The sequence below is a fragment of the Jaculus jaculus genome, chromosome 16, assembly GCF_020740685.1.
Source record: "Jaculus jaculus isolate mJacJac1 chromosome 16, mJacJac1.mat.Y.cur, whole genome shotgun sequence".
NCBI classification, from domain to species: domain Eukaryota; kingdom Metazoa; phylum Chordata; class Mammalia; order Rodentia; family Dipodidae; genus Jaculus; species Jaculus jaculus.
This window is the reverse complement of record NC_059117.1, coordinates 46,633,372-46,660,726: the sequence shown is the minus strand read 5'-3', so window position 1 is coordinate 46,660,726 and position 27,355 is coordinate 46,633,372. Positions and strand designations below refer to the sequence as shown.

At 43.8% G+C, this 27,355-nt stretch overlaps 1 protein-coding gene across 7 annotated transcripts in view; it reads left to right on the top strand.

Moving 5' to 3' along the window:
* Sfmbt1 (Scm like with four mbt domains 1) overlaps positions 1-27,355 on the top strand; it is a 303,481-nt gene that overhangs the window by 138,550 nt on the left and 137,576 nt on the right. Inside the window, exons 1-2 of one of the 7 annotated variants that reach the window (XM_045135996.1) lie at positions 11,229-11,389; positions 11,957-12,042. The exons of 1 other annotated variant lie outside the window; for it this stretch is intronic. Coding sequence is in view for 1 of the 6 variants with exons in the window: in XM_045135995.1 (XP_044991930.1) it covers positions 12,430-12,483 (54 nt within the window). In the remaining 5 variants the exon portion in view is untranslated. Of the gene's footprint in view, positions 1-10,891; positions 11,012-11,228; positions 11,390-11,826; positions 11,922-11,956; positions 12,484-26,653; positions 26,685-27,355 lie in introns of those variants that run through there. 5 more of the 7 variants (XM_045135995.1, XM_045135999.1, XM_004652749.3 and 2 more) reach the window with 5 other exon arrangements.

Sequence of the window (27,355 nt, the reverse complement as noted above, 5' to 3'; positions counted from 1 at the left end):
TGCTTCTAATAGTCTCTCTAAAAAGGCCTCTGGGCTTTCCTCCTTACCTAGTATAACCTGTCCTACATTAGATAAATTTGTGGGCTTCCTTGCAGCCTCTCAGAGAGCCCCCCCCAATCAGAATCTGGTAGTAGATTCTCAGTCTCTCCTTACCTGCAGGGCTGTTGGAATCCCAATCCGGGTGGGTTAAGGGAAAGGCTGCATCCATGTCAGCCTGCACAGCTGTGGGCTGTCTGTTAGGTCCAGGAACCAGCTTGTGGGCAGCAGATAGAATTCTCTCCCTTTCCTCTGTAGTAAAAAGAACCTGTAAGAGCTGCTGACAGTCATCCCAAGTGGGTTGGTTATCAATGGGTTATCATTATGGAATCTAACAAGTCTAGGAGGGCTGAGGGCTTGTCAGAAAACTTTGGATTCTGCATCTTCCGATTATATAATTCACTGGTAGAAAAAGGGATATGAGTCATGAACTGTTGGCTGTCCTGATTGTGGGGGGGCAGTTGCCCATAGAGGTAGCACAATCGTTGTGGAGTCTGCCTGTCTTGTGGTCTGGGCCCATGTGTAGGGAAGACTCATCATGTTTCCTCCTTCTTCTCCTGGGCCTGGATCATCAGCTACCACTTGTGGTACGGGTTCTGGCACAGGGGCAGGTACATAGGGAGGCAGGTAGAGGTCCTCCTCAGGGACAGAAGGGGGCAGGACCACCAGTTTATGGTCCATCCTGACTCCTTCACTGACAAGATTGCTGGGGCTGGTGGTGGAAAGGGGCTCAACCAAGGAGGGGGGTTTTCCATTAGATATTGCCAAACCATAATGTATGGGATCTAGTAAGGATGCCCAGGATTCCCATACACAATACCTTTAACTTTGTATATGGTGGGGAGGTGGAAGGTGCCTCCCTCTGGCCATCCCACATTGAAAGTCAGCCATTCATCCCTGCAAAAGATTAGTTTTCCTGACATACTGTTAAACCCAGATTGTCTGCCAGATGTCAGAAATCTTTCAAGTGTGACTGGACTAGGTCCAGTGGGGTGGAACTCGCTGCCTGTCCCATAGTGTCCACAAGAAAGTAAAAAAGGATGAACAAGACACAAACACACAGACACAGAAACACATTTCCTGGGAAGTGAAAAAGAAACCAAAACAATGCTGACAGTGGCCTATCCTGTGAATGGGCTCTGCCAGATGGGCGTGACTTGTCAGTATTTATCAAAACCAGAGTCAGACTGGTGCTGTCAGGCTCCAACAGATGGGGGTCCTTAACATCCTCAGAACCCCCATCCCAGAGGTGTTAATTGGCATGTCTGCCTTACCTTCTTGGGCCTCCAGATTGTGTCGGGACACCAAAGCCAGATTTACCTGAAAAACAAGAACTGAGCAGAACAAAGACACACAGCGCAGAGGGGTGCCCCAACTCACTGATTGGTGGAGAACCAACTGTTCCCCTGAAAGTGCTCCACTATTGAGTCTGGGGCTCCCCAGCTATCCCGGATGAGCCCCCAAATGTAAGGGTCTGAGAATCACTGAAGAAAGACCCTGGACTCAAATAGTATGTAAAAACAAAAAGTGTTTATTCTGGAGAATCAGCCATCATGCAGGGGTCAATCATTCATACAGAATGGTGATGACAAGAGGAGCATGCAGGCTCCTTTTAAGCACTACTAGGGGAATTCCAGATGGATTAGGTAATCTTTTAAAATGATTGGCTAGGCAAGCAGCAGTTACAGTTGTACATCTGTGGTTGGTTGGGACAGAAGGTGCAAAGGGGTTGGGAAAGATGTGAAAGGGACATGTCTGGGCATGTTTGGACATGTCTCCAGGAACTGACTCAGCCCCCATATCTCACTACCTTGGGCATTCCCTTTTTGGTCATAGTCTAGAGGTATTTGAGCAACTGGTCCAGGTCCCTGGGTGGCTATCTTCCCTGGCCACATGTCAGAGTCACTGTTGATTAATAGCCCTTTGTTCGTGGTTTTTCCCAGAAGTCTTGCCTGCATCTCTGGGAAACTGAAACTTGGGCCTAGTTAGGGTGGCACCTCATCGAAGTCTGCCATGGCATCAATTTGGTCCCTTCAGGTGTTACAGATAGTAGGTTTTATAGGCTCTCCAGTTGAGGGTAGGTGAGGAAGGGAAGGAACTCCTTTGTTCTTTATATTATCCATAGGGGGTGAGAATAGAAGTGACCAGGTGGGAGATAAGGGGGCAGGGAACCTAGACCTGGGGCATTGTTAGGCAAGGAGGGGATAATGGCTGGGTGGTTCCTTGAGGAGCGTGGATGACCCACTTCCTGGTATCTGTTATCCTCTTGGTGTCCTTGGTGACTTCATTTTGTTCTGACCTAAATTTCCAGCCTTTTGTTAATGATAAGAGTCACAGATTAATTTTTTTTTTTTTATGTTGACCCTAAGAGCAATGAGTTCTTGTGCTCTGAGAGGCTGAATAATGCACTCCATGGGTCTCTCTTCAAGGCAGGTGATGAGGAGGCAATTTCATGGTGGCTAGAGGTGGCAGAGTTATGAGATCAATAGCGCCAGTGTAGCATGTTGTTATGACTTGGTCCTGAGTGAAGCAGAGACTTCTCTCATACCATCCCTGTTTTGAGCTGCCTTCATGACAGTCACTGGCAAACACCTGATATAGAGAAGGTGAGGGAGATGGGTTCTGTGCACCTTGTAAGAAGACAGATAGGGGGATAAAGGAGCTTGTTACTCTTGTCAAAACACCAGGTGTAAGGGGAGGATGAGCATTCAGAGGCAAGAGATAGAGGGCTTGGGGCAAGAGAGAGGAGGCAGAGGGGCATTTTGGGATCAGAGGAAGAGTAGGAACACAAGAGAGTTTAAGTTTGAGAGTGTCCATTGGGGTGGCAGTCTACTTATCCCCGGATAAGATAGGGTAATTAATTTACTTTTTATTGACAACTTCTATGATTGTAAACAATATCCCATGGTAATTCCTCCCTTCCTCACCTTCCCCTTTGAAACTCCACTCTCCCTCTCAGTCTCTCTTTTATTCTGATGTCATCATCTTTCCCCCATATTATGATGGTCTTGTGTAGGTAGTGTCAGGCACTGTGGGTCATGGATATCCAGTCCATTTTGTGTCTGGAGGAACATGTGGTAAGGAGTCCTACCCTTCCTTTGGCTCTTGCATTCTTTCTGCCACCACCTCTTCTGCAATGGACCATGAGCCTTGGAAGGTATGATGGAGATATTGCAGTGTTCAGCACTCCTCTGTCACTTCTCAGCACCATGATGCCTTCTGAGTCATCCCAAGGTCACTACCATCTTAAAAGAGAAGGTTCTCTAGCCAAAACTGAGAGTTGCTTTAGTATATGGGTATGAACATTAAGAGAGGTGCTTACTGGGCAGTTTGATGAGCATAGAATATACATTTAGCCAGACAGCAGCAGACATTACACCCCTAGGGCTCATGACTACCCCTGTTGTAGGTTTTTAATATCAGGGATATATTCCCTCCCATGGAGTGGGACTCCAGTCAAATTAGAGGGCAATTGGTTTCCCTCATAACAGATGTGCCACTATTGCACCCATTGGCTTATTTGGCCTGGCTGGCCAAATCTAAGGCTTGCAGTGTCCCCTGTTGAGTATCTTCACTGGTGATTTCTCTCTCTTCCATTGAACTGCATGCAGGGTGGCTTTACTAAGCTTTCTGTCAGCTGGTCTACATGGTTTTCAGCTCAGTTCCAGCAGGATTTCTCAGTGACCTTGTCACCCAAGTATGTGGAGTCTTCTGCAATAGGGTCTTATCATCTATTCCTGATGGGAAACCAAGGGCCTTTGCAATGGATTGTAATGTTTTGGGGGCATCAGGGACCTCCCTGGCCATCAACTCACTGGAAGGTACCCCATCCCTGGCACTGAAAATTTTCTAGCAACAATCTATAGCTCCTGAGTGTTCCATTGTTCAAAAAAGTAGGTTTCCATATGATTTGTTTATATCCTTTTGGATTTTGATTAGCCTTTCCTTCCACCTTTCCTTTACTCAGTCTCTTCCCCTGACCTCACTTAGGCCTTTTCAACCCCATTAATCTGTTCTTCTACTTACATATATACAATATGATCCTATTAAGTTCCCCCCTCTCTTATTTTCTATTCCCTTTATATTTCCTTTTTAGCTTACTGGTCTTTGCTACTATTTTCTTCCTCCTCACACAGAAGTCCAATCATGTGTAGCTAGGATCCACTTTTGAGAAAGAACATGCGATATTTGGCTTTCTGAGCCTGGGTTACTTCACTTAGTATAATCCTTTCCAGATCCATCCATTTTCCTGCAGATTTCATAACTTCATTTTTCTTTACCACTGTGTAGAACTCCATTGTGTAAATGTGCCATATCTTTAGTATCCACTCATCAGTTGAGGGACATCTAGGCTGGTTCCATTTCCTAGCTATTGTGAATACAGTGGCAATAAACACGGTTGAGCTAGTATCTCTAAGGTAGTGAGACCAGTCCTTAGGATATATGCCTAGGAGTGCTATATTAATTGTAGATCATTTTTAGCTGTCTTTGAAGGCTCCACACTGATTTCCACAATGGCTGGACCAGATTGCATTCCCACCAACAGTGTAGAAAGGTTCCTCTTTTTCTGCATCCTCGTGAGCATTTATGGTCATTTGTTTTCATGTTGGTAGCCAATCTGATAGGCATGAGATGGAGTCTCATTGTTGTTTTAATCTGCATTTCCCTGATGATAAGGGATATAGGACATTTTTTAAGATGTTTATATGCCATCTGTATTTCTTCTTTTGAGAATTCTCTATTTTGTTCCATAGCCCATTTTTCAATTGGGTTGTTTGATTTCTTATTTAATTTTTGGGTTATTTGTATATTCTAGATATTAATCCTCTATCATATGTATAGCTAGCAAAGATTTTCTCCAATTCTGTAGGCAGCCTCTTTGTGTTTTCATAGTGTCCTTTGCTGTACAAAAGCTTTGTAATTTCATGGGGTCCCAGCAGTTAATCTGTGGTTTTATTGCCTAAACAATTGGGGTTATATTCAGAAAGTCTTTTCCAAGACCAAGTATGTTGAAGGCTTTCCCTACTTTTTCCTCTAGCAGTTTCAAAGTTTCATGTCTGATATTAAGGTCTTTGATCCATTTGGACTTAATTCTTGTGCATGAAGAGAGACAAGGATCTATTTTTATCCTTCTCCAGATACATATCCAATTTTTCCAGCACCACTTGCTGAGGAGGCTGTCTTTTCTCCAATGAGTATTTTTGGCATTTTTTAAAAATAAAATATCAGGTGGCTATAGCTACCCAGGCTTACATTTTGGTCCTCTATTCTGTTCCATTTATCTAACTGTCTGCTTTTGTGCCAGTACCATGCTATTTTTATTACTATGGCTCTGTAGTATAGGTTAAAATCAGGTATGGTTAAACCACCAGACTTATGTTTGTTGCTCATACTCCAAACACATGTACGACTGTTCATCTTGTTTTAAGTATGTACTCGGGAATTGAACCCAAGCCATCATCAGGCTTTGCAAGCAAGTGCCTTTTAACCATTGAGCCATCACTCCAGCCTAAATTTTATTAATTTTTTTTATAATTCTTTGAAATACAAAGCACTTCTCTTCCTTTGGCTCTTACATTCTTTTCTTTTTTTTGTTGGTTTTTCAAGCTAGGGTGGTCTCAGTCTGGCTCAGGCTGACCTGGAATTAACTATGTAGTCTCAGGGTGGCCTCAAACTCATGGTTATCCTCCTACCTCTGCCTCTTGGATGGTGGAATTAAAGGTGTGCATTATGACACCCAGCTTCTTACATTCTTTTAAAAATATTTTAAAAATTTATTTATTTGAGAGAAAGACTGAGAGAGAGAGAAAGAGACACATAGAGAATGGGCATGTAAGGGCCTCCAGTCACTGCAAATGAACTCCAGACGTGTGCATCACCTTGTGCATCTGGCTTACATGGGTCCTGGCGTTCAAACCTTGGTCCTTTGCCTCTTCAGGCAAGCACCTTAACTGCTAAGCCATCTCTCCAGCCCAATATTTTCACTTTATTTATTTTTAAAAATAAACACACTTTTAAATTAATTAGTTAGAGGGAGAGGGGGGGGGGAGAGAATTGGTATGCCAGGGCCTCTAGCCACTGCAAATGAACTCCAGATGCAAATGCCACTTTGTGCCCTTGTGTTTCTGGCTTACATGGGACCTGGAGCATTGGATCTGGGTCCATAGGCTTTGCAGGCAAGTGTGTTAACCACTAAGCAATCTCTACAGCCCTATTTAAAAAAAATTATTTATTTATTTGCAAACAGAGAGAGAGAGAGAGAGAGAGAGAAAGAGGAGAGAAGGAGGAGGAGGAGGAGGAGGAGGAGAGAGAGAGAGAGACAGAGACACACAGTGGGGAGGGGATGGGCACACCAGGGCCCCTAGCTGCTGCAAATAAACTTCAGACACGTGTCACTTTTTTCATCCTGCTTTATGTGGGTACTGGGGGTTCAAACCTGGGTCATTAGGTTTTGTAGGCAAGCGCCTTAACCATTGAGCAATCTCTCCAGACCAAATGTTGATTAAAAATGTTTTCTATTTCATTGGCCTGAGATTCTTCTTCTTGTATGCCCATAATTCAGACATTTAGTCTTTTTATGGTGTTGAACACTTCTCTCATGTTCTGTTCATATGTTTTCTTGAACTTCTCATTGGTTTTACTGACTGATCCCATTCCTCTTCTTTGTCTTCAAGGCCTGATACTCTATCTTCTATTCCATCCATTCTGTTGGTGAAGCTCTCCATGGAGCTATTTGTTTGACTTACTGTATTTTTTATTCTCAGTTTCATTTCAACTTTTTTTTTTCCAAGGTAGGGTCTCACTCTAGCCTAGGTGTAGTCTCAAGGTGACCTCAAATGTTCAGAGATCCACCTACCTCTGACTCCCAAGTGCTGGGATTAAAGGTGTATGCCACCATGCTCAACTTTGTTGTTGTTGTTTTTTTTTCCCCTATATTTCTATCTCTTTGAGTGCCGTTTTCGTTTCCTGATTAGACTTGTTTCAAATAGCTGTGTGTGTCCTTTTTGAACTTATTTAGGATTTCATTCATCTCTTTTTCTTTGTATTCCTTGAGTTCTTTTACATATTTTTATTTTAATTTTTTTCGAGGTAGGGTCTCACTTTAACCCAGGCTGACCTGGAATTCACTATATAATCTCAGGGTGACCTTGAATTCATGGCATTCCTCCTACCTCTGCTTCCTGAGTTCAGGGATTAAAGGCATGTGCCACCATGCCTGGCTACATATTTTAAATAATATTTTTATTATTATAAACTTTACAGTATGAACATAGTGCATGTTGGTCATATTATCATATGGTTATACTCTTTTCTTTTTTTTTTTTTTTTTTTTTTTGAGGTAGGGTCTCACTCTGGCCTAGGCTTTCCTGGAATTCACTATGTAGTCTCAGGGTGGCCTTGAACTCACGGTGATCCTCCTACCTCTGCCTCCCGAATGCTGGGATTAAAGGCATGTGCCACCATGCCCGGCTTTCTTCTTTTTCTTTTTCTTTTTTCTTTTTTGAGGTAGGGTCTTGCTGTAGTCCAGGCTGACCTGGAATTCACTCTACAGTCTTGGCTCATCTCAAACTCACAGTGATCCTACTTCAACTTCCCAAGTGCTGGGATTAAAGGCGTGAGCTACCACCACATCCAGAGGGTTACACTCTTATATCCCTTCTCTCTCTCCCCCATTCCACTGAGAGCCCTCCTCAGTGGGGTTGTTGGTACTCACTGTGGGGTCAGGAATACAGGAGTCACTTTCAGTGTGTGGTGGTAGGGACAATGTCTCAGGATATACCTTTCTATTATGTGGCTCTTACATTCTTTCCACTTTATATTTTACAATGTTCCCTGGGTCTTGGTGGGTATGTTACAAGTCTCCTTTAGTGGTGAGTTTTTGCATCCTCCAAGTTTTTGCTTTGACAAATTTTGAGTTTCCTCAGTGTTTACCACTATTTCCTTGGAGGAGGTTGTCAGAATAGTGGTGAGAGCAACAGACAGGCCTGGTGGCACATGCCTCTAATCCCAGTACTCAGGAGGCAGAGTTAGGATTGCCATGAGTTTGTGCCCAGTTTGGGGCTACAGAGTGAGTTGCAGTCAGCTTGGGCTCAAGTGAGACCCCACTTGAATCCTTTTAACAATATACCAGTAAAGGAAAGATTATTTGCAAAGCCACCCATGTATCTCCAAGCTTCATTGCGGCCCCATGGATCCTTTTGCCCTCGTGCAGTCAGCTTCTCTTGAACAGTTTCTAATGGTGTCCCTTCTATTTTCCACTCTTTATAATCTGGAAGTTCCAGTTTACTATGTCCATGTCCATGAGCCATGTCTGACAGCAATCTGACCTCTCAGGACACTCAACTATTCAACCTTCCAGGTGGAGCCTCAACTTTTATTGACAACTTCCATAATTATAGACAATAAACTATAATTCCCTCCCCTTCCCCACTTTCCACTTCACATATCTACCCTCCATCATACCCCTCCCACTCTCAATTAGTCTTCCTTTTATTTTAATATCATCATCTTTTCCTTCTATTATGAGCGTCTGTCAGAACCTATTTCAAAGAATCAATATCCATATGGTATTTGCTTAAACCAAGGTCTTGGGACAGAAATGGAAAATTTATAAATATACCAAGAGAATTAAAAAACCTAGCATAGAAATAGGTTTTGTTAAACAAAGAGTAAGGAGCCAGGCGTGGTGGCACACGCCTTTAATCCCAGCCATCAGGAGGCAGAGGTAGGATTGCCAGGAGTTCGAGGCCACCCTGAGACTATATTGTAAATTCCAGGTCAGCCTGGACTAGAGTGACACTCTACCTTGAAAAACAAAACAAACAACAACAACAACAAAAGAGTAAGGGAAGAATTATTTAGTAAATGGTGAGTGACTGCATAAATGACAACAATTGATGACAGAAAATGGCGAGGTAAATTCACATTTCACTACTAAATAAAGCAAAATAAAATTCTGGCAGATGGAGCTGGAGAGATGGCTCAACAGTTGAGACACTAGCCTGCAAAGCCTAACAACCTGGGTTTGACTCCCCAGTACCCACATAAAGCTAGGTGCAGAAAGTGGCACATGCATCTTGAGTTTGTTTTCAGTAGCTGGAGGCCCTGGTGTGTCCATTCTCTCTCTCCTGTCTCCATGCAAATAAATAAGTAAATAATATATTAAAAATTTGGCAGATAATTATAACAAAAAAGACCAACAAGCTGGAAAATATTTGCATAAAAATACAGAATAAATATCTGTGACATAAAAAAGCTTGTTCAAGCCAGGTGTGGTGGCACACACCTTTAATCCTAGCACACAGGAGGCAGAGGTAGGATCGCTGTGAGTCCGAAGCCACCCTAACCTAGTCACATAGTGAATTCTAGGTCAGGCTGAGTTAGAGTGAGACCCTACCTGAACCCCCACACCCCCCAAAAAAGCTTGTTCAAAGGTAGACGAGGTTCAACTCCCCAATAGATGAGTGAGCATGAACAGATCATTCACAAAAGGGGAAATACAGATAGTAGATGCAGGAGAGGAAACATTCTTTTTTCTTTTTTTCTTTTTTGGTGGTGGTGGTTGTTTCGAGGTAGAGTCTCGCTCTAACTCGGGCTGACCTGGAATTCACTATGTAGTCTCAGGGTGGCCTCCTACTCATAGTGATCCTCTGAGTCCTGGGATTAAAGGCGTGCGCTGTCACATCCGGTGGAAACATTCCTTTCTGAATGTTTAGTCATCTAAGAAATGCTAAGTAAGGCAAGCTACCAACCGACATCATTAATGTAGGGGAGAAGAGTTGGCACTCAATGCATAGAAATGTCCATTAAACTCCTTACACCTTGTTACTTGGAAGTGACAGAATAATTGGCACAACTGTTTCGGATAGTCATGGCATTATAGAGCAAAACCACTATAGACCATTCATAGTTTTCACTCGGGAGCTTTTCCACTCACAGAAATTCGTTCCATGTGCATAACTCAAGGACATATTGGCAGACAACTGCAACAAAATAAAATATACCAAAAGTAGGAGACTGAGTGGTAAGTACATTTTAAAATGATCATGTGAATAAGGGAAAGATGTTAGTGAAAGTATAAAAGAAAGGGTGGTTGTTACTATGTAAAAGATAAGCATCTACATAGAGGGCTTTATGGCTAGAAAGTCAATTGTGTAGCAATAACTGGGTACTTCATTCTTTATTGTTATATTGTTTGTGGTGCTTATAAAAAACACATTTTTGATAGTCTATAAAGTGGGATATTTCCCAGAGCAGCTGAAATCAGTGACAGGTGGGCACAGTACTCCAAGGCATTCTTACACTGGGGGTCCCTCCTCGTTCCTGAAAGGCAAGACCCATCAGCGCCACGACCAAGACCTTTTTCTTGGGCGAGGGGGTCTGGTCGGGCACTCCTGGGTGTCACAGGTGCTAGGACTCCCTTCTGAGGGAACTTTCTGGAGCAGGTGTGTGTGTCCCAAGGGCACCTGCACTAGTGGTGGAAGGGCCGAGCTCAGGGAAGGTAACTGCTACGTACTCCGAGGGGCTCGAGTCCGACTTGGTAAGCATAGGGGCACTTGGACACCTTTCTAGTTCTCAAAGGACTTTCCCGATCCCCGACGTGGGGCCAGCCTGTGGGCGCGGCCGGGATCCCGTCCGCCTATACCATCCTGACCCAGGCGGTCACGTGCGGGCTCCTGCAGCGCGCTCCGCTCGGTCCGGACGGATGCTGGGACACCCCGGCTTCCCCGCTGCTCCATGCAGACGCCGAAGTGAGGCCTCTCCCTCCAGACTCGGAGCAGGGCAGCAACCGCGAGGGGTCCCTAGGGGCGCCTCCCAGTCCGGGCCGGTCCACTCCGCCCCGGGCGCCGTCGGGGATCCAGGCCCTCGTCGCGTCGTCCTGCAAGAGGTGTCCATCCGGCGCCAGGAGAGCAGGCGGCGCTGGACCCCGGGTCCCCCGGTGCGGACGCCGGGCCTTCCGCGCGGCTGGGGCCGGGTGAGCTGCGGAGCAGGAGGACCCCAGCAGGCCCGGCCAGGGGTGCCACGCGCGCGGCGGGAGGACCGTGGAGCGGAGGGGGGGGGGTTGGGGGCGCGGGCGCATGCGCCGAACGTCCGTGCCATATTGGAATGAGTCGGAGCGCGGAGCGCCGCCGCCGCCTCCGCCAGAGCGCGGGTGCAGGGGGGCGGGGAGAGCTGCCGGCCGCCCCGCTCCGCCGAGCCCAGCAGGAACGAGAGCGCGAGCGGGAGAGCGCGGGCCGCGCGAGCGGGAAGGGAGACCGCGCGGGCGAGCGCAAAGAAGGAGAGAAGAAAGAAAAGGAGCGAGTGGAAGAGAAAAGCGGGCGAGCGCGCGCGCGCGCGCGCAAACTCCCGGCAGGTAAAGAAGCGGCCGGCCGGCTGGGCCTTCCCGCGCGGCGGCCTGGAGGGACGGCGGCGGCCCGCAGCCCGGAGACCGCGCAAGTTTGCGGACCGGGAGCCTCCGGGAGCCGGCGGTCTGAGGCGCCAACGGGCGGCGGCGCGGCGGGGCGGGGCGGGGTGGGGAGCGCGGCCTGGCGCGGCCCCGAGGCTCTGCGCGCCTGCCGGCCGGGCTGCGGGCACGCGCCCGGGCACCTCGCCGCCGCGGTGCGGTGGAGGGAAAGTGGCCGGCGCCCAAGTTCCCCGCGCTCCCGCCGCCGCCGAGCCCCGCGGACCCGCCCGTCGGGCTCGCTCCGGGAGGGGCGCGAACCCGCAGCCGGCCTGGGCGCGCGGCCGGTCGGAACTTCGGTGGGCCCTGCGCTCGGGGCACGGCGTCTGTCGGCCGCCGCAACCGGTGGCTTCGGCTGCGGCGGCGAAGTGAGCGGGCCTCCCTCCCGGGCGCGGGCGCCCGAAATCCCGCGCAGACCTGCGCAGGGTCCCGAGCCGTTCGGCAGGTTCGTGACTGTTTCGATTTGTGTTCCCACGTCAGGTTTTGAACGCCGTGAGAGGTGCCAATGGAGAGGCGAGCCGGGCGTCCTGCGAAAGGGAGGCCTGCTTGCGGAGCTGAGATGCCTTGTGAGAACAGAAATAAATTTCCGCGGAAAGGATGTAGCTTGTGTTAAGTTTGCCCCAAGATGTCAGCTGCTAGCGTGGGTGTGGAACTAAGCTGTCAAGCTCAGGTCACCTCCAGATTTTGCGGTGCGCAAGGAATGCGCTGGGACGCTGTGGTCACAAGGCGGGCTTTGACTTGGGGAGGTGTTCCCAGAGGGTCACTCAAAGCAATGCGGGGAGAATGGCCCCAAGTGATGTTTTGTTAGCCCTACCTAGTAGTGATCTGCTTTGGTGATCCGCGTAATCATCAAAAGAATTTGAAAGAAAATGGATTTTATCAACATCTGCGTATGTCTTCTCCTGAGCACCTTTTTAAGATGTCATACTTAACTTTATTACATCCGAAGTAAAATGCCTGAATACGTAACTGTTAACTTGTCCGCTGTCATGAGAAGATGGAGGAAGGTGAATGTGTTTTCATATATGTGGCCTTTTAAACTGGTGGTGAATGTTGACTCCTAGGCCACAGGTGCATTGAGGTTTGTTTGTAATGTCAAGAAAGTAACGGCTGCTGGAAACGGGAGTGGCCTGGCATCAGAAAACAGTCCTGTTATTACTGTTGCCACTGACAAGCTGCCTTATCTTGGGTCTATGCAGATTTGATTTTCATTACCTGCAAAATTCGGATAAATAGATCATCTTTCTCCACTCATTCGGTTCTTGAGTTTAGTAACTTCTTAAAAATGAAGAGATTTTAAAAAGTATGTTTTGAAAGGTTCTACATTAAAGAAACCACAATATGCATCTTTATAAAAATACCATTTGGACAAACTATCTTGTTAGCTATATGTACGATAATCTTATGTAACTTATGTGAACATAAGAAAGCATTTCAATCTATTTAAGAAATTACAACTTTATGTTGCAGTATAAAGTTATAGTAAGAGTTTAAGAATATAGTTCAGTGATGTTTTGCATATGTATATGCCCTGATAGCCACACAGACATCAAGACATAATATTTTCAGGCCTGCAAAGGGATTCCGTGCGTTCCTGCCATTTAGTAAACATCTACCCCCTCTCCAAGGCAACCACTGATTTTTGTCACCACAGGTGAATTTTGCTTCAAAGCAAGACATTTTTAGAAGTTGAAAAGGGAGCAGTATTAATGTATGAATAGAGGAAAGCAGGTATGTAAACGTGGTGTTCTGGTCCTGTTTCGCTAATGATTTTTACTGTTTTTGCTTTTTTTTTTTTTTTTTCCTGCTTCTTAGAATCTATTAGAATTCTGACTTGAGAGCTTTGTAGTTAGAAGACCACTTTTAGGTGAGGCAGTACTTTATGAATTTGGTTCTGTAGTTCTTAGGAGTCCTTATGTTCACAGCGGTATTATTATTCTACTACTTGTTCTGTGGTACACATACATGTGTGGAGAGTAGATTTGAAGGATGAATCATATACTTTCCCCAAAATAAAGAGTTTAAAAAGTCAGCAGGTGAATCAGTTCCCCAAAGCTTAGAATTTGTGAAAAAATTATATAAAAATTGAGTTTTTAAAGTCCAGTGAAGTAAGAATGTAGTTATAAAGCTTTAATGACTTATTAAGTGACAACAGTTAACTTGATATATATATATATTCAGGATATTCATCTGGTTTACCAGATCATTAAAATTCCAACCATAAGCCGAGCGTGGTGGGCGCACACCTTTAATCCCAGCACTCGGGAGGCAGAAGTAGGATCACTTGGAGTTCAAGGCCATCCTGAGACTGCATAGTGAATTCCAGGTCATCCTGGGCTAGAGGGAGACCCTACCTTGAAAAACAAAAAACTCCAACCATAAAAGCAAAAATAATAGGTAACTAAAATTTGTCAGGTGCCTTTTTTATTTTATTTTATTATTTTTCAAGGTAGTGTTTCACTGTAGCCCAGGTTGACCAGGAACTCACTAAGTAGTCTCAGGCTGACCTCGAACTCTTGGCCATCTTCTACCTCTGTCTCCCAGTGCTGGGATTAAAGGCGTGTACCACCACGCCCACACATTTTTTTTTTGTTTGTTTGTTTTTGGTTTTTGGAGGTAGGGTCTTGTTCTACCTTAGGCTGACCTGGAATTCACTGTGTAGTCTCAGGCTGGCCTCGAACTCATGCAATCCTCCTACTTCATTTTTTTTTTTAAAATTTATTTATTTATTTGAGAGCGACAGACACAGAGAAAGACAGATAGAGGGACAGAGAGAATGGGCGCGCCAGGGCTTCCAGCCTCTGCAAACGAACTCCAGACGCGTGCGCCCCCTTGTGCATCTGGCTAACGTGGGATCTGGGGAACTGAGCCTTGAACCGGGGTCCTTAGGCTTCACAGGCAAGCACTTAACCGCTAAGCCATCTCTCCAGCCCCTCATTTTTTTTTTTTAAAACACTCAACATGACTAAAATCCCTTCTAGGATGTTGAGTCTTTTTTTTTTTTTTTAAATATTTTATTTATTTGAGAGAGAGAAATAGGCAGAAAGAGAGAGAGAAAGAGAAAATGGGCACACCAGGGCCTCCAGCTGCTGTAAACAAACTCATGTGTGTGCCCCCTTGTGCATCTGGCTTATGTGGGTCCTGGGGAATTGAACTTATGTCCTTTGGCTTTGCAGGCAAGTACCTTGACTTCTAAGCCATCTCTCCAGCCCCCCCTTTTTTTGTTTGTTTGTTTGTTTTGGTTTTTCCTGGTAGGGTCTCACTCTAGCTCAGACTAACCTGGAATTTAGTATGTAGTCTTAGGCTAGTGTTGTAACAATTTGCTTCTCTTTCCCAAATCTCTCTCTCTCTCTCTCTCTTTTTTTCTTTCTTGAGTCCAGATCTCACTGACCTGGAACTTACTCTGTAGCTCCAGGCTGACCTCAAGTCACGGAGATCCTCCTACCTCAGTTTACCCTAGTGCTGAGATTAGCGGTATGCACCACCATGGCTAGCTCCTTAATATAATTTTTTTCAGCATTCTATTGACAATTTCTATAAACATAGATAATACACTATCATCACACTATCTTTTTCCCTTTTTATTGACAGCTTCCATAGTTTCAGACAATAAACCGTGATAATTCCCTCCTGTCCCCCACTTTTCCCTTCACAAATCTGTACTCCATCATACCCTTCTCTCTGTCCATTAGTCTCTCTTTTATTTTGATGTCATCATCTTTTCCTCCTATTATGAGGATCTTGTGAAGATTAGTGCTAGGCACTGCAAGGTCATGGATATCAAGGCCAATTTCTGTCTAGTCAATTGCGTTGTAAGCAGTATTCCCCTTCTAACCTGTGTCCTTAGGTTTCACAGATAAGTACCTTGCCTGCTAAGCCATTTCTTCAGCCCCATAATATCTTTTAGTGTAAGAAGGGTTAAGATGTTACACGTGAATCCTTATGTTGTTCATGTATTAGAGGCTTGTTCCCCCCATCTCCTGTAGATATCTGTGTGAGAGAAAAATGGGAATGGTCTTAAGTTTTAGAGTATAAATGCAAAGATTTTCTTCTGTACAATGATTTCTCTGAGTAGTTCTTTCTGTCTTTCTCTGTCTGATCCACCAGTTGATGAGCTGACAACTAACCTGGTTTTGAACACTGTACTCTAGGTTCCTTACTTTGTGTTTTTTGATGACTTAGTCATTGTTGAACCACTGTTTTCCCAAGGCTCTCTTGTTGTGGTTTATAAAATTTTTATTTACTTTTATTTTTTAAATTATTCTTTTACTTGAGAGAATGGCAGATAGAAAGAGAGTTAATATGGGCTCACCTGGGCCTCCTGCTACTGCAAATAAACTCCAGATGCATGTGCTACTTTGTGCATCTAGTTTTATGTCAGTACTAGGGAATAAAACCTGAAAAAGCAGGCTTTGCAAGCAAGCACCTTAACTGCTGGACCATCTCTCCAGCCCTCTCTTCTTTATTTTATTATAAAAAAATTAGCTTTTTTTTTTTTTTTTAAGGTAGGTTCTCACTCTAGCTCAGGCTGACCTGGAATTCACTGTATAGTCTCAGGGTGGCCTTGAACTCACAGCAATCCTTCTACCTCTGCCTCCCTAATGCTGGGATTAAAGGCATGTGTCACCATATCCGGCTAAAAATTAACTCTTTAAAAACATTTTAAGCCGGGCGTGGTGGCACACGCCTTTAATCCCAGCACTTGGGAGGCAGAGGTAGGAGGATTGCCATGAGTTCAAGGCCACCCTGAGATGACAGAGTTAATTCTAGGTCAGCCTGGACCAGAGTGAGACCCTATCTCGAAAAACAAAACAAACAAACAAAAACATTTTATTTATTTATTTATTTGCATGTGTTTGTATACCTATCATGCCTGTGGCACTTTTTGTGTCTGGCTTACAGGGGGGCTGGGGAGGGTTAGTTTTGCAAGCTAGCACCTTTAACTGCTGAACCATCTTCCAGCCCTAACACCCTCTCTTTTTCTGAGCTCCTTCACTCAAGCAGCTCAGTCTGACCTACAACTCACTTTTGCATGCTATAGCCAAGGCTATCCTCAAACTCATAAGGATCTTCCTACCTCAGCCTTCCAGTTCTAAGTTTACACCCATCTTTTTTTTTTTTTCCCTAGGGAGGGTTTCACTCTAGCTCAGGCTGACCTGGAATTCACTATGTAGTCTCAGGGTGGCCTTGAACTCATGGTTATCCTCCTACCTTTGCCTCCTGAGTGCTGGGACTAAAGGTGTGCGCCATCATGTCCATCTTAAAATTGTTAAATCTGTAAGAGATGCAACTGAAAAGACAAATATGCATGAAAGGAACTATTTTCTTTTTGTTTGTTTCTTTGGAGACTTCAAGTTTTCTTTTCAGAAATGCTTTGCCAGCCAAGTGTGATGGTGCAGGCCTGTAATCCAGCACTTGGAAGTTAGAGACAGAAGGACCAGGATTTCAAAATCATCCTCAGTTGCGTAGTGAGTTTGAGGCCAGCCTATGTTATATGAGACCCTGTGTAGAAAAGAAAAGTAATGGGAAAAGAGCAACAACAAGGGCTGGAGAGATGGCTTAGCGGTTAAGCACTTGCCTGTGAAGCCTAAGGACCCCGGTTCGAGGCTCGGTTCCCCAGGTCCCACGTTAGCCAGATGCACAAGGGGGCGCACGCGTCTGGAGTTCATCTGCAGTGGCTGTAAGCCCTGGCGCGCCCATTCTCTCTCTCCCTCTATCTGTCTTTTTCTCTGTGTCTGTCGCTCTCAAATAAATAAATAAAAAATGAACAAAAAAAAATTTAAAAAGAGCAACAACAAAAAACAAACCCTGGCTGGGCATGATGGCTGAGAATACAGAGTTCCAAGTCACCATGGGCTAGAGAGACCCTACTTCAAAGAGCAAAACAAATTTACCCAAAAACCCAAACAAATAAACCAACCAAACACTGAAAACCTTTCTCATCCACAGTCATTCTGCATTTGTAGAGCACCATTGCTTTTGTTTTTAAAAATTAGCTATTTATTTTTTGTTCTGTTTTTTTTTTTAAATTATTTATTTATTTATTTATTTGAGAGCAACAGACACAGAGAGAAAGACAGAGGGAGGGAGAGAGAGAGAGAATGGGTGCGCCAGGGCTTCCAGCCTCTGCAAACGAACTCCAGACGCGTGTGCCCCCTTGTGCATCTGGCTAACGTGGGACCTGGGGAAGCGAGCCTCGAACTGGGGTCCTTAGGCTTCACAGGCAAGCACTTAACCGCTAAGCCATCTCTCCAGCCCTTGTTCTGTTTTTTGAGGTAGGGTCTCCCTCTAGTCCAAGTTGGCCTGCAATCCACTCTGTAGTCTCAGGGTGATGTCAAACTCTGCCTCCTAAATGCTGGGATTAAAGGCATGCACCACCACGACCCATTATTTATTTATTTATTTGAGGGTGTTGTAGCTCACACCTTCAGTCCCAACACTTGTCAGGCTGTGTTGCTATGAGGTCAAGGCCAGCCTAGGCTACAGAGTGAATTTCAGGTCAGAGACTCTGCTTCAAAAAAATTAAAAAATAATTAGCTGAAAGAAAAGCTTTGAATATGATTATACAACATTTTTATTTATTTGAGAAAGAGAAAGAGAGAGGATGTTGTGTATGTATGGATGTGTGTGTCTGTAATGTATGTGTGTTTGCCAGGGTTTCCCTCCCTTTCAAATGAACTCCATACATATGTACAACTTTGTGCACCTGACTCCACATGGTTACTGGAGAATCAAATCTGGGTTAAATACTAAATATTAAAATTTTCAACTGGCTGGGCTGGAGAGATGGCTCAGTAATTAAAAGTGCTGGCTTGCAAAGCCTGATGGACCAGGTTTTATTCCCCAGAACTGACATAAAGCCAGATGCATGTTTGTAGGGGCAGGAGGCTCTGGAATGCCTATACTCTGTCTCTTTCATAAATAAACAAACAAATAAAAAATACTAAAAAAAAGAATGTGTCTTGGCTGGGTAACAGCTCAGTGGGTAAAGCACTTGCTGTATAACCATAAGGACCTGAGTTTAGATCCCTCAAATCCATGTAAAGATGAACACAGGTAGCCAGCATCTATAATCTCAGGCTGTGCTTCAAGATGAATGGTGGAGAAAGGAGGATCCTCAGAAGCTTGCAGGTTAGCTAGTTTGGCATAGTGGTGAACAAAAGACCCTGCTTTCAAGATGGAAGGGGAGGACCAACACCCTAGGTTGTCCTTTGACCTCCACATGCACACAGTGGCATGTACTCACCAACAATTTGCGCATAAGAACATACATTCATACACACAAAGAAAATTTAAAAGAATTTCGGTCTTTTAATTTTCCCAAACATTATTTTGTAGCATTGTTTGTCTTACTACCTTATTTTTAGGATAACTTCAATGAGACTGAAAGAACATGTAGTTAGGGCAGTTTGTTATGGCAATGTAGTTTTCTTTATTGAATACTGTTTTTATCCAACTAGGGGGTTTTGTATTTGAAAACTGCACACACACACACACACACACACACACACACACTTGTTAAATTAGATTAAAATGCCTGGGGATTTTAGTTACCTGGGAGAGTTTGAATCACTAGACTTTAGGGAATGTGGTTGTATGAGGATGCTACCATTTTTCAAGCAGTATTAGAGTGCTGAAAAATAACTTTAAATAGAGAGGATGTGGTTAAGTTGTTGCAAATTCATGTTTAAGCTTTTCAAAAGTAGGAGTAAGGATAAGAATAAAGACAAGTTACTAGAGGAAATGTTATATGTTACTACACAAGCTTTAACAGATTTGTGTTCTTTTTCCTATAACTTAAGGTTACCTGAGAATTTGTATGCAATTATTCTTGTGGTCTGTTTTATTCACAAGGATGTTTATAAAAACCGTATTCAGGTGGAGTCTGGTAGAGTTTCTCTGTGGAGGTTGAGGCAAGAGGATTGTTTATTCAAGCCCAGCCTGGGTTACATAGTGTGACTCTGTCTCAAAAAACAAAAACAAAATAATAACAATAATAAAAGCCATGCTTGGTAGAGCACACCTTCAATCCCAGCATTTAGGAGGCAGAGGTAGGAGGATTGCTGTGAGTTCAAGGCCAACTTGAGAAGATAGAGTGAATTCTAGGTCAGCATGTGCTAGAGTGAGACCCTACCTTGAAAAACCAAAACCAAACAAATAAAAAAGCAAAAAACAAAACAAAACAACAATAAGAAAAATGGCCTTGGGAGATGGCTCAGTAAAGTCTGCCTGCCGGGGTTCAGTTCTGTAGTATCCACATAAAGCCAGATGCACCAAGTAGTGCTTGCTTCTGGAGTTCCTTTGCAACTGCAAGAGGCCCTGGCAAACCCAAACACACACACATACACACTCACTCTCTGTCTCTGTCTCTCTCTCTCTCTCTCTCTCCCCCCCCCCCCTTTGCAACAGCAAGAGGTCCTGGCAAGCCCAAAGACACACAACACACACACACACACACACACACACACACACTCACACACACTCACACTCTCTCTATCTCTCTTCCCCCCCACACCCCCCTCTTTCTTTGCAACTGCAAGAGGCCCTGGCAAGCCCACTCACTCACTCACTCTGTCTGTCTGTCTGTCTGTCTGTCTCTCTCTCTCTCTCTCCCCCCTCCCTCCCCCTCTCCCCCTTTGCAACAGCAAGTGGTCCTGGCAAGCCCAAACACACGCACATGCAAACACACACATACACACTCTCTCTCTCTCTTTCCCCCCCTCCCCCCTTTCTTTGCAACAGCAAGAGGCCCTGGCAAGCCCAAACACACACACACACACTCCTTCTCTCATGCTTGCAAAACAAACAAAACAAAAAACACCTTCCAAAACTTATAGTTTCCAGGTGATCACTCAGGTCTTTTTTTTTTTTTTTTTTTTTTTTTTTTTTAGTTTTTCAGGGTAGGGCCTAGCAAGCTGTAGCTCACCCAGGCTGTCCTGGAATTCGTATATTGTCTCAGGGTGGCCTCAAACTCATGATGATCCTCCTACCTCTGCCTCCCAGGTGCTGGGATTAAAGGCATGTACCACCTGCTTGGCATATTCAGGTCTTTAAAAACAATGCAAAGCAAAACAATCCCCCCAGTGCCAAAAAAAATCCTTGGTCTGTATTTCAGTGAGGTGAAGTGATGTGAAATCCTGTGTACTTTGCAATTTATTGGGTAACTTTGATGAGCTGGACACTTTTCTGTTCAGGGAGAAGCTACATACACAGTAGCATTTCTGACGTGTTGGTTCCTTTTTTTTTTTTTGAGTTAGGGCTTCACTCTAGCTCAGGCTGACCTGGAATTCACTGTGTAGTCTCAGGGTGGCCTCACAGTGATCCACTTACCTCAGCTGGGATTAAAGGCATGCGCCTTAGTGTAGGAAAAGGTTAATTACAGATAGAGCAGTTAAAGTGTATCTGTTTTGTGGGGGTGGACTGTATGGCATTTGGGGAGTCTTAAATGAGAGATAAAAGATAATTCTTGGCAACCAAGTGTGAGACAGTCACATACATGGAATGACTGCATGAGATGGACTGAGAAATTTACAATTAACTCAGCCGGTTTTCTTGGTAGTTTTCAACTAGTGTTAGGTATCAAATACTTTGATTAGAGATCCAAATCATTATTTGTCTACCTAAGCAGTTTTTTTTTTTTTTCCTAAGCAGTTTTTAGAAAGCATCTGAGGTATTTATTCTGTAGTGTTATGTGGTAAAACAGCCTATGGACTGCAATTTGGTTTTCTTTGTTTTATTTTATTTTATTTATTTATTTATTTTTGTGTTTTTGAGGTAGGGTCTCACTCTAGCTCAGGCTGACCTGGAATTCACTATGTAGTATCAGGGTGGCCTCGAACTCATGGTGATCCTCCTCCCTCTGCCTCCTGAGTTCTGGGATTAAAGGTGTGTGCCACCACCATGCCCGGCCTATGTTTTTAAAATTTTTTTTGCAAGCAGAGAAAGAGAGAGAAGAGAGACAGATAGAGAATAGGTACACCAGGGCCTCTAGCCACTGCAAACGAACTCCAGACACATGTGCCCCTTGTGCATCTGGCTTACGTGGGTCCTGGGCAATCAAACCTGGGTCCTTTTTGGCTTCGCAGGCATACTCACCCTAACTGCTAACCCATCTCTCCAGCCGTTTTATTTATTTATTGTTTGTTTGTTTTTGTTTTCTCAAGGCTCAACCTGTCCTAGAATTCACTATGTAGTCTCAGGGTGGCCTCACAAGGATCCTTCTACCTCTGCCTCCTGAGTGTTGGTATTAAAGGTATGTGTGGACTTTGTTTTCATTTCTTTTTCACGTTAATTTGCTACCCAGGCTAGAGTGCTTTCCTCAGTTTTGGCTAGTGTTCCTTCTTAGGAATTAGTTCTTACAGAACATACTTCTTCCATGTTAAGGTCATTACGTAGTAATTCACAACTATAATTTCAAGATACGATTTTGGTTCATTTTTTTCTTTTTTTTTTTTTTTTTTTGAGGTAAGAGTCTCATTCTAGCCCAGGCTGACCTCAAATTCACTACATAGTCTCAAGGTGGCCTTGAACTCACAGCAGTCCTCCTGCTTCTGCCTCCCGAATGCTGGAATTAAAGGCGTGCACCACCACGTCTGGCGTGATTTTGGTTCCTTTTTACATATATCTTTATACAATAACCTTCATGGAATTATGAGATGATCATCACACAGGTACACTTAACAATCCCCTGTCTAAGTAAATAATGAACTGCTTATTTTGAAGTGCCTTTTATTGTTTAAATTTTAAAAATTGGAGGCAAAACATGTATTTTATAATTCTAACTATTGCAAATGTATAATTCAGTTGTATTAAATATGTTTATATGTTGGGCTGGAGATTATATATATGTTGGGCTTAATTGCTTGCCTGCAAATCCTCAGGACCCAGGTTTGATTTCCCAGTACCCACTCAAACCCAGTGCATAAGGTTGCACATGCATCTGGAATTTGCAGTGGCTAGAGACCCTGGCACACTCTTCTATCTACCTCTTTCTTTCTGACTCAAATAAGTAAAATAAAAATAAAAATATGTTCATATGTTGTTCAGCTCTCACCACCATCTATCCCCAGAATTTTTTTCATCTTGTTAAAGTAATACTCTGTCACCACTTAACAATGACTCCCCATATCCCTCTCTCCCAGTCCTGGCACTCTGCTTTCTGTCTGGGAATTTGTCTTCTCCATACCTCATAGAAGCAGACTGCCTTATTTCACTTAGCATAGTGCCCTTAAGCTTTCCCCTATACTGTCACATGCTGGAATTTCCTTTTGAGGAGTGCTAATTTATTTATTTATTTTCTTTCTTTCTTTCTTTCTTTCTTTCTTTCTTTCTTTCTTTCTCTCTCTGTCTCTCTCTGTCTCTCTGTCTCTCTCTCTCTTTCTTTTTGAGCTAAGGTCTCACTGAAGCCTAGTCTGACATGGAATTTACTGTGTCATTTCAGGGTGGCCTCAAACTCACAGTGATCCTCCTACCTCTGCCTCCTGAGTGCTGGGATTAAAGGCCTGTGCCGCTATACCTGGCTACAGAGAGAATGGTCATGCCAGGGCCTCTAGCTGCTGCAGAGGGACTCTAGATGCCTGCACCACTTTGTGCATCTGGCTTTACATGGGTACTGGGAAATTGAACTTGGGTTGTTAGTCTTTGCATGCAAGTGCTTTAATCGCTGAGCCATCTCTCCAGCCTGAGTAGTGCCTTTTTAAAAACACTTTCACAGAAGGTGTTTAAACTCCCTTGGAAAAACCATGGAGGTGTTGAGCAGAGCTGTGAGAGCCAGCTGCCTTCTAAGTATGTTGAGACATATTTAGTTATTAGAACTAAAGAACTAGAACTGTGTGTGTGTGTGTATATATATATATACATATACATATATGCATATAAGTATATGCAGGGTGGACAACAGGAAAGTTATAAAAGTAAAGGTCAGTAGAGGGCGGAGTCTCACTAGGTCAGGACAGAACTTTATGGCTCCTATGATGCCATTTTACTAAAAGGTCACTGACATTCTCAATGTTGGCCTAAGCCAAAGCATACTGTCTAGAACTGTAAACTAAAAAGTACATGTTGAAAGTTATGTATCAGCCTTTAGTTATCTGGAAGGCATGATTATTGAGTAACTTGGCTTCAGCTGTTCTCATTAGGGAAGGTTTGTAGAAACTAGCAAGTCTTTAAACAAATTTAGTGGCTCATGTAATGGTGCTGCCACACAATGGAAGCTTTTCATTTTAAATTTCTTACATTTAGTTCTGTACTTATATATTTCTGTATTTGTCCAGACAGACAGAAAGCTGGAAAAAGCTATGCTGCATGCAGTTCCATGGGAAAGAGAAAATGAACAGTGGAGATAAACAATAGTGGATACTGCAAACCTTAAATTTTGTCAGGCAGGCCAAATGAACCAATGGGTGCAATAGTGGCATGTCTGTTATAGGGGAAACCAACAGATCTCTAATTGAACTTGAGGCCTGCTCCATGGGAAGGAATACATGCCTGATACTGAAAACCTACAACAGGAGTAGTCATGAGACTTAGGGGTATAACAACTGCTGTTGTCTGGCTAAATGTATATGCTATGTTTACCAAACTGCCCAGTAAGCACTTTTTAATGTTCTTACCCATATATTAATGCTACTCTCACTTTTGGTTAGAGAAGCTTCTTTTTTCAATGGTGGTGACCTTGGGATGACCCAGAAGGCACCATAGTGCTGAGAAGAAGTGACAGAGGAGTGCTCAGCATTGAAACATCACTATCACTCCTTCCAAGGCTCAGGGTCCAATGCAGAAGAGGTGGCAGAAGGTAAGAGCCAAAGGAAGGGTAGGACTCCTTACAGTATACTTTTCTGACACAAAATGGCCTGAATATCTATGACCTTTCAGTGCCTGGCACTATCTACACAAGAAAAGATGATGACATCAAAATAAAAGAGAGACTGGTTGAGAAGAGAAGGGGTATGATGGAGAGTGGAGTTGCAAAGGGGAAAGTGTGGGGGGGAATTACCATGGTTTATTGTTTATAATTATGAAAGTTGTCAAAAATAATAAATAAGTATCCAATCATGGAAAGAAAGCAGGTTCTACAGAATTAAGGATTATAGGAGGCAAGTGTTTGTGTACTTTCAGAGTGGCTAAAGAAGTGTAACTGACTTAGTATAGTAAACATGAGGTGCGCTTCTGGAGTGCTGAATAATACAGGATTGGGGAAGCAGGTTCCTAGAGCCTTTCTTAGTCACACTCACTCTCATGATAAGGACTCCTTTCACCGTCCTGAAATCCTTGACAAGCTGACTGAATAGTACCAAGCCTCATTGTTATTTGCCTTCACTTCGCTTACTGTTGTGTTCTTTTAAAAAAAAGTTGTTTTATTTTTATTTATATTTATTTATTTAAGAGCGACAGACAGAGAAAGAGGCAGATTGAGAAAGAGACTGACAATGGGTGCCAGGGCCTCCAGCCACGGTAGACGGACTCTGGATGCATGTGCCTCCTTGTGGGTCCTGGGGAATTGAACAGGGTCCTTTGGCTTTGCAGGCAAACACCTTAACCGCTAAGCCATCTCCAACTCTAAAACTGGCATTTTTTTTTTTGTCTGTTTATTATTTATTTTAGTCAGGGTCTCACTATGTAGCTTAGGCTGACCTTGAACTTGCGTCCCTCCTGTCTCCTGTCCATGAGAAGGCAGGAGGGTCCAGGTGTGATGGCACACGATTTTAATCCTATTGCTCAGGAGGCTGAGGTAGGAGGATCTTTGTGAGTTTGAGGCCAGCCTGAGTGAAATGAGACCCTACCTCAAAAATAACAACAGCACAAGATGTGGGGGTGGGGAGGCAGGCGTGATAAAGCCCACCTACAGACTTAAATTGGGGTCATTTAATATGTCTGAGTAGGATCTGAGCTAACTAGCTATGATGCCAGGTTTTGGGGGCTGAGTTTAACCACAATTCCAGGTTCAGGTCTAATTGTTCTTTTAATATCCCCCTCCCATCCCAGGTACTCCTAGCCATCCTCTTACCTCAGCCTCCTGAGTGCTGTGATTAAAGGAATTCACAACCACGCCTAGCTCTCTCTTAACATTTAAAATTTTGACTTTTAGCATAAATTTATGAACCATTATTGCATCTAAAAAGTAAAAATAATAGTATGAGTAATAATAAATCTAACCATTTTACTGAAGCACATTAATACCTTAGACAATGTCTTAATAAATCTTTTGTACTTAAAGTTTAAAACATGTACCTGATAATAGGTGATGTGCAGTGGCTGAAGGCCCTAGTGAGCCCTTTCTCTCTCTCTCTCTCACTCCCCCTCCTCTCTCTCTCACATACACACACACACACACACACACTACCTCTTTCTCAAGTAAATAAATAAATAAAATATATTTGAAAAAAAGAAGTTGTTGAAAGCTGGATGTAGTGGTTATGTCTGTAATCCCAAAATTTAAGAAATGAGGCATGAGGACTATTGAGCTTGATGTCAGCCTGGGCTATAGAGTGAGATTCTGTTTCTAAAATTTAGAAAGGGGAGAGGAGAGTTAAGCCAGGTGTAGTGGCTCATACCTGTAGCTCTTAGGAAACTGAGATTTGAGGTTATCCTGGGCTACAGAGTAGTATGTTCTAGATCAACCTTGGCTAGAGTGAGACCCTACTTTAAAAATATCAAGTTGGGCTGGAGAGATGGCTTAGCGGTTAAGCGCTTGCCTGTGAAGCCTAAGGACCCCAGTTCGAGGCTCGGTTCCCCAGGTCCCACATTAGGCAGATGCACAAGGGGGCGTATACATCTGGAGTTCGTTTGCAGAGGCTGGAAGCCCTGGCATGCCCATTCTCTCTCTATCCCTCTATCTGTCTTTCTCTCTGTGTCTGTCGCTCTCCAATAAATAAATAAAAAATTAAAAAAAAAATCAAGCTATAGGAGAGATAACTTAGAGGTTAAGGTGCTTGCCTGTGAAGCCTAAGGGCCCAGGTTCAGTTCCTCAGAAGCCATGTAAGCCAGATGCAAAAGGTGGTGCATGTGTCTGGAGGCCCTGGTGTGCTCATTCTCTCTCTCTGTTTGCTTCTCTCTCTCTTTCTCCCTCTAAAACAAATATTTTAAAAAAATACAATTGAATCAAGCCAAACCAATCAACCAAACTGGAACAAAAAGAGTTGAACTTCCTTGAAGTTGTAACAGTTGCAGTGTATAGAGGAATGGGAGCTGCAAACTGAAGAGTTCAGTGGTGAGATATGATGTCTTCAGTACTTTGAAATGCTCAAAAATGTGTGACTTCTATATGTACATATATAGAGGGATAAAGAATATTGGGAAAATTTTTCATCTTAAAATATATTTTACTTATTTATTTGAGAGGGAGAAAGAAGCAGAGGGAGGGAGAGAAAGAGAGAGAGAGAATGGACACACCAGGCCCTCCCACCACTGTAAATGAACTTCAGATGCATGCACCCCTTTGTACATCTGGCTTACGTGGGTCCTGGAGTGTCGAACTGGGATCCTCGGGATTTATAGGCAAATGTCTTAACCACTAAGCCATCTTTCCAGCCCAAATTTTTCATTTTTAATCAATGTAGAAGGCATTTTTAAAGATTATTTTTATTTATTTGAGAGAGAGAGAGAATGGGCACACCAGGGCACCTAGCCACTGCAGACAAACTCCAGACACATGTGCCACCTTGTGCATCTGGCTTACATGGGTCCTGGGGAATTGAACCTGGGTCCTTTGGCTTTTCAGGCAAGCACCTTAACCACTAAACCATCTCTCCAGCCTGAAGGTATTTTGAGTTTTTTCAGGTTCTTATGGTGGAGGATAACAAAATGGCAATTAAAACAGTTGGTATTAATATAACATATATCTAATATATTTTAATGTATTGTACAAAATAATGACTTTCA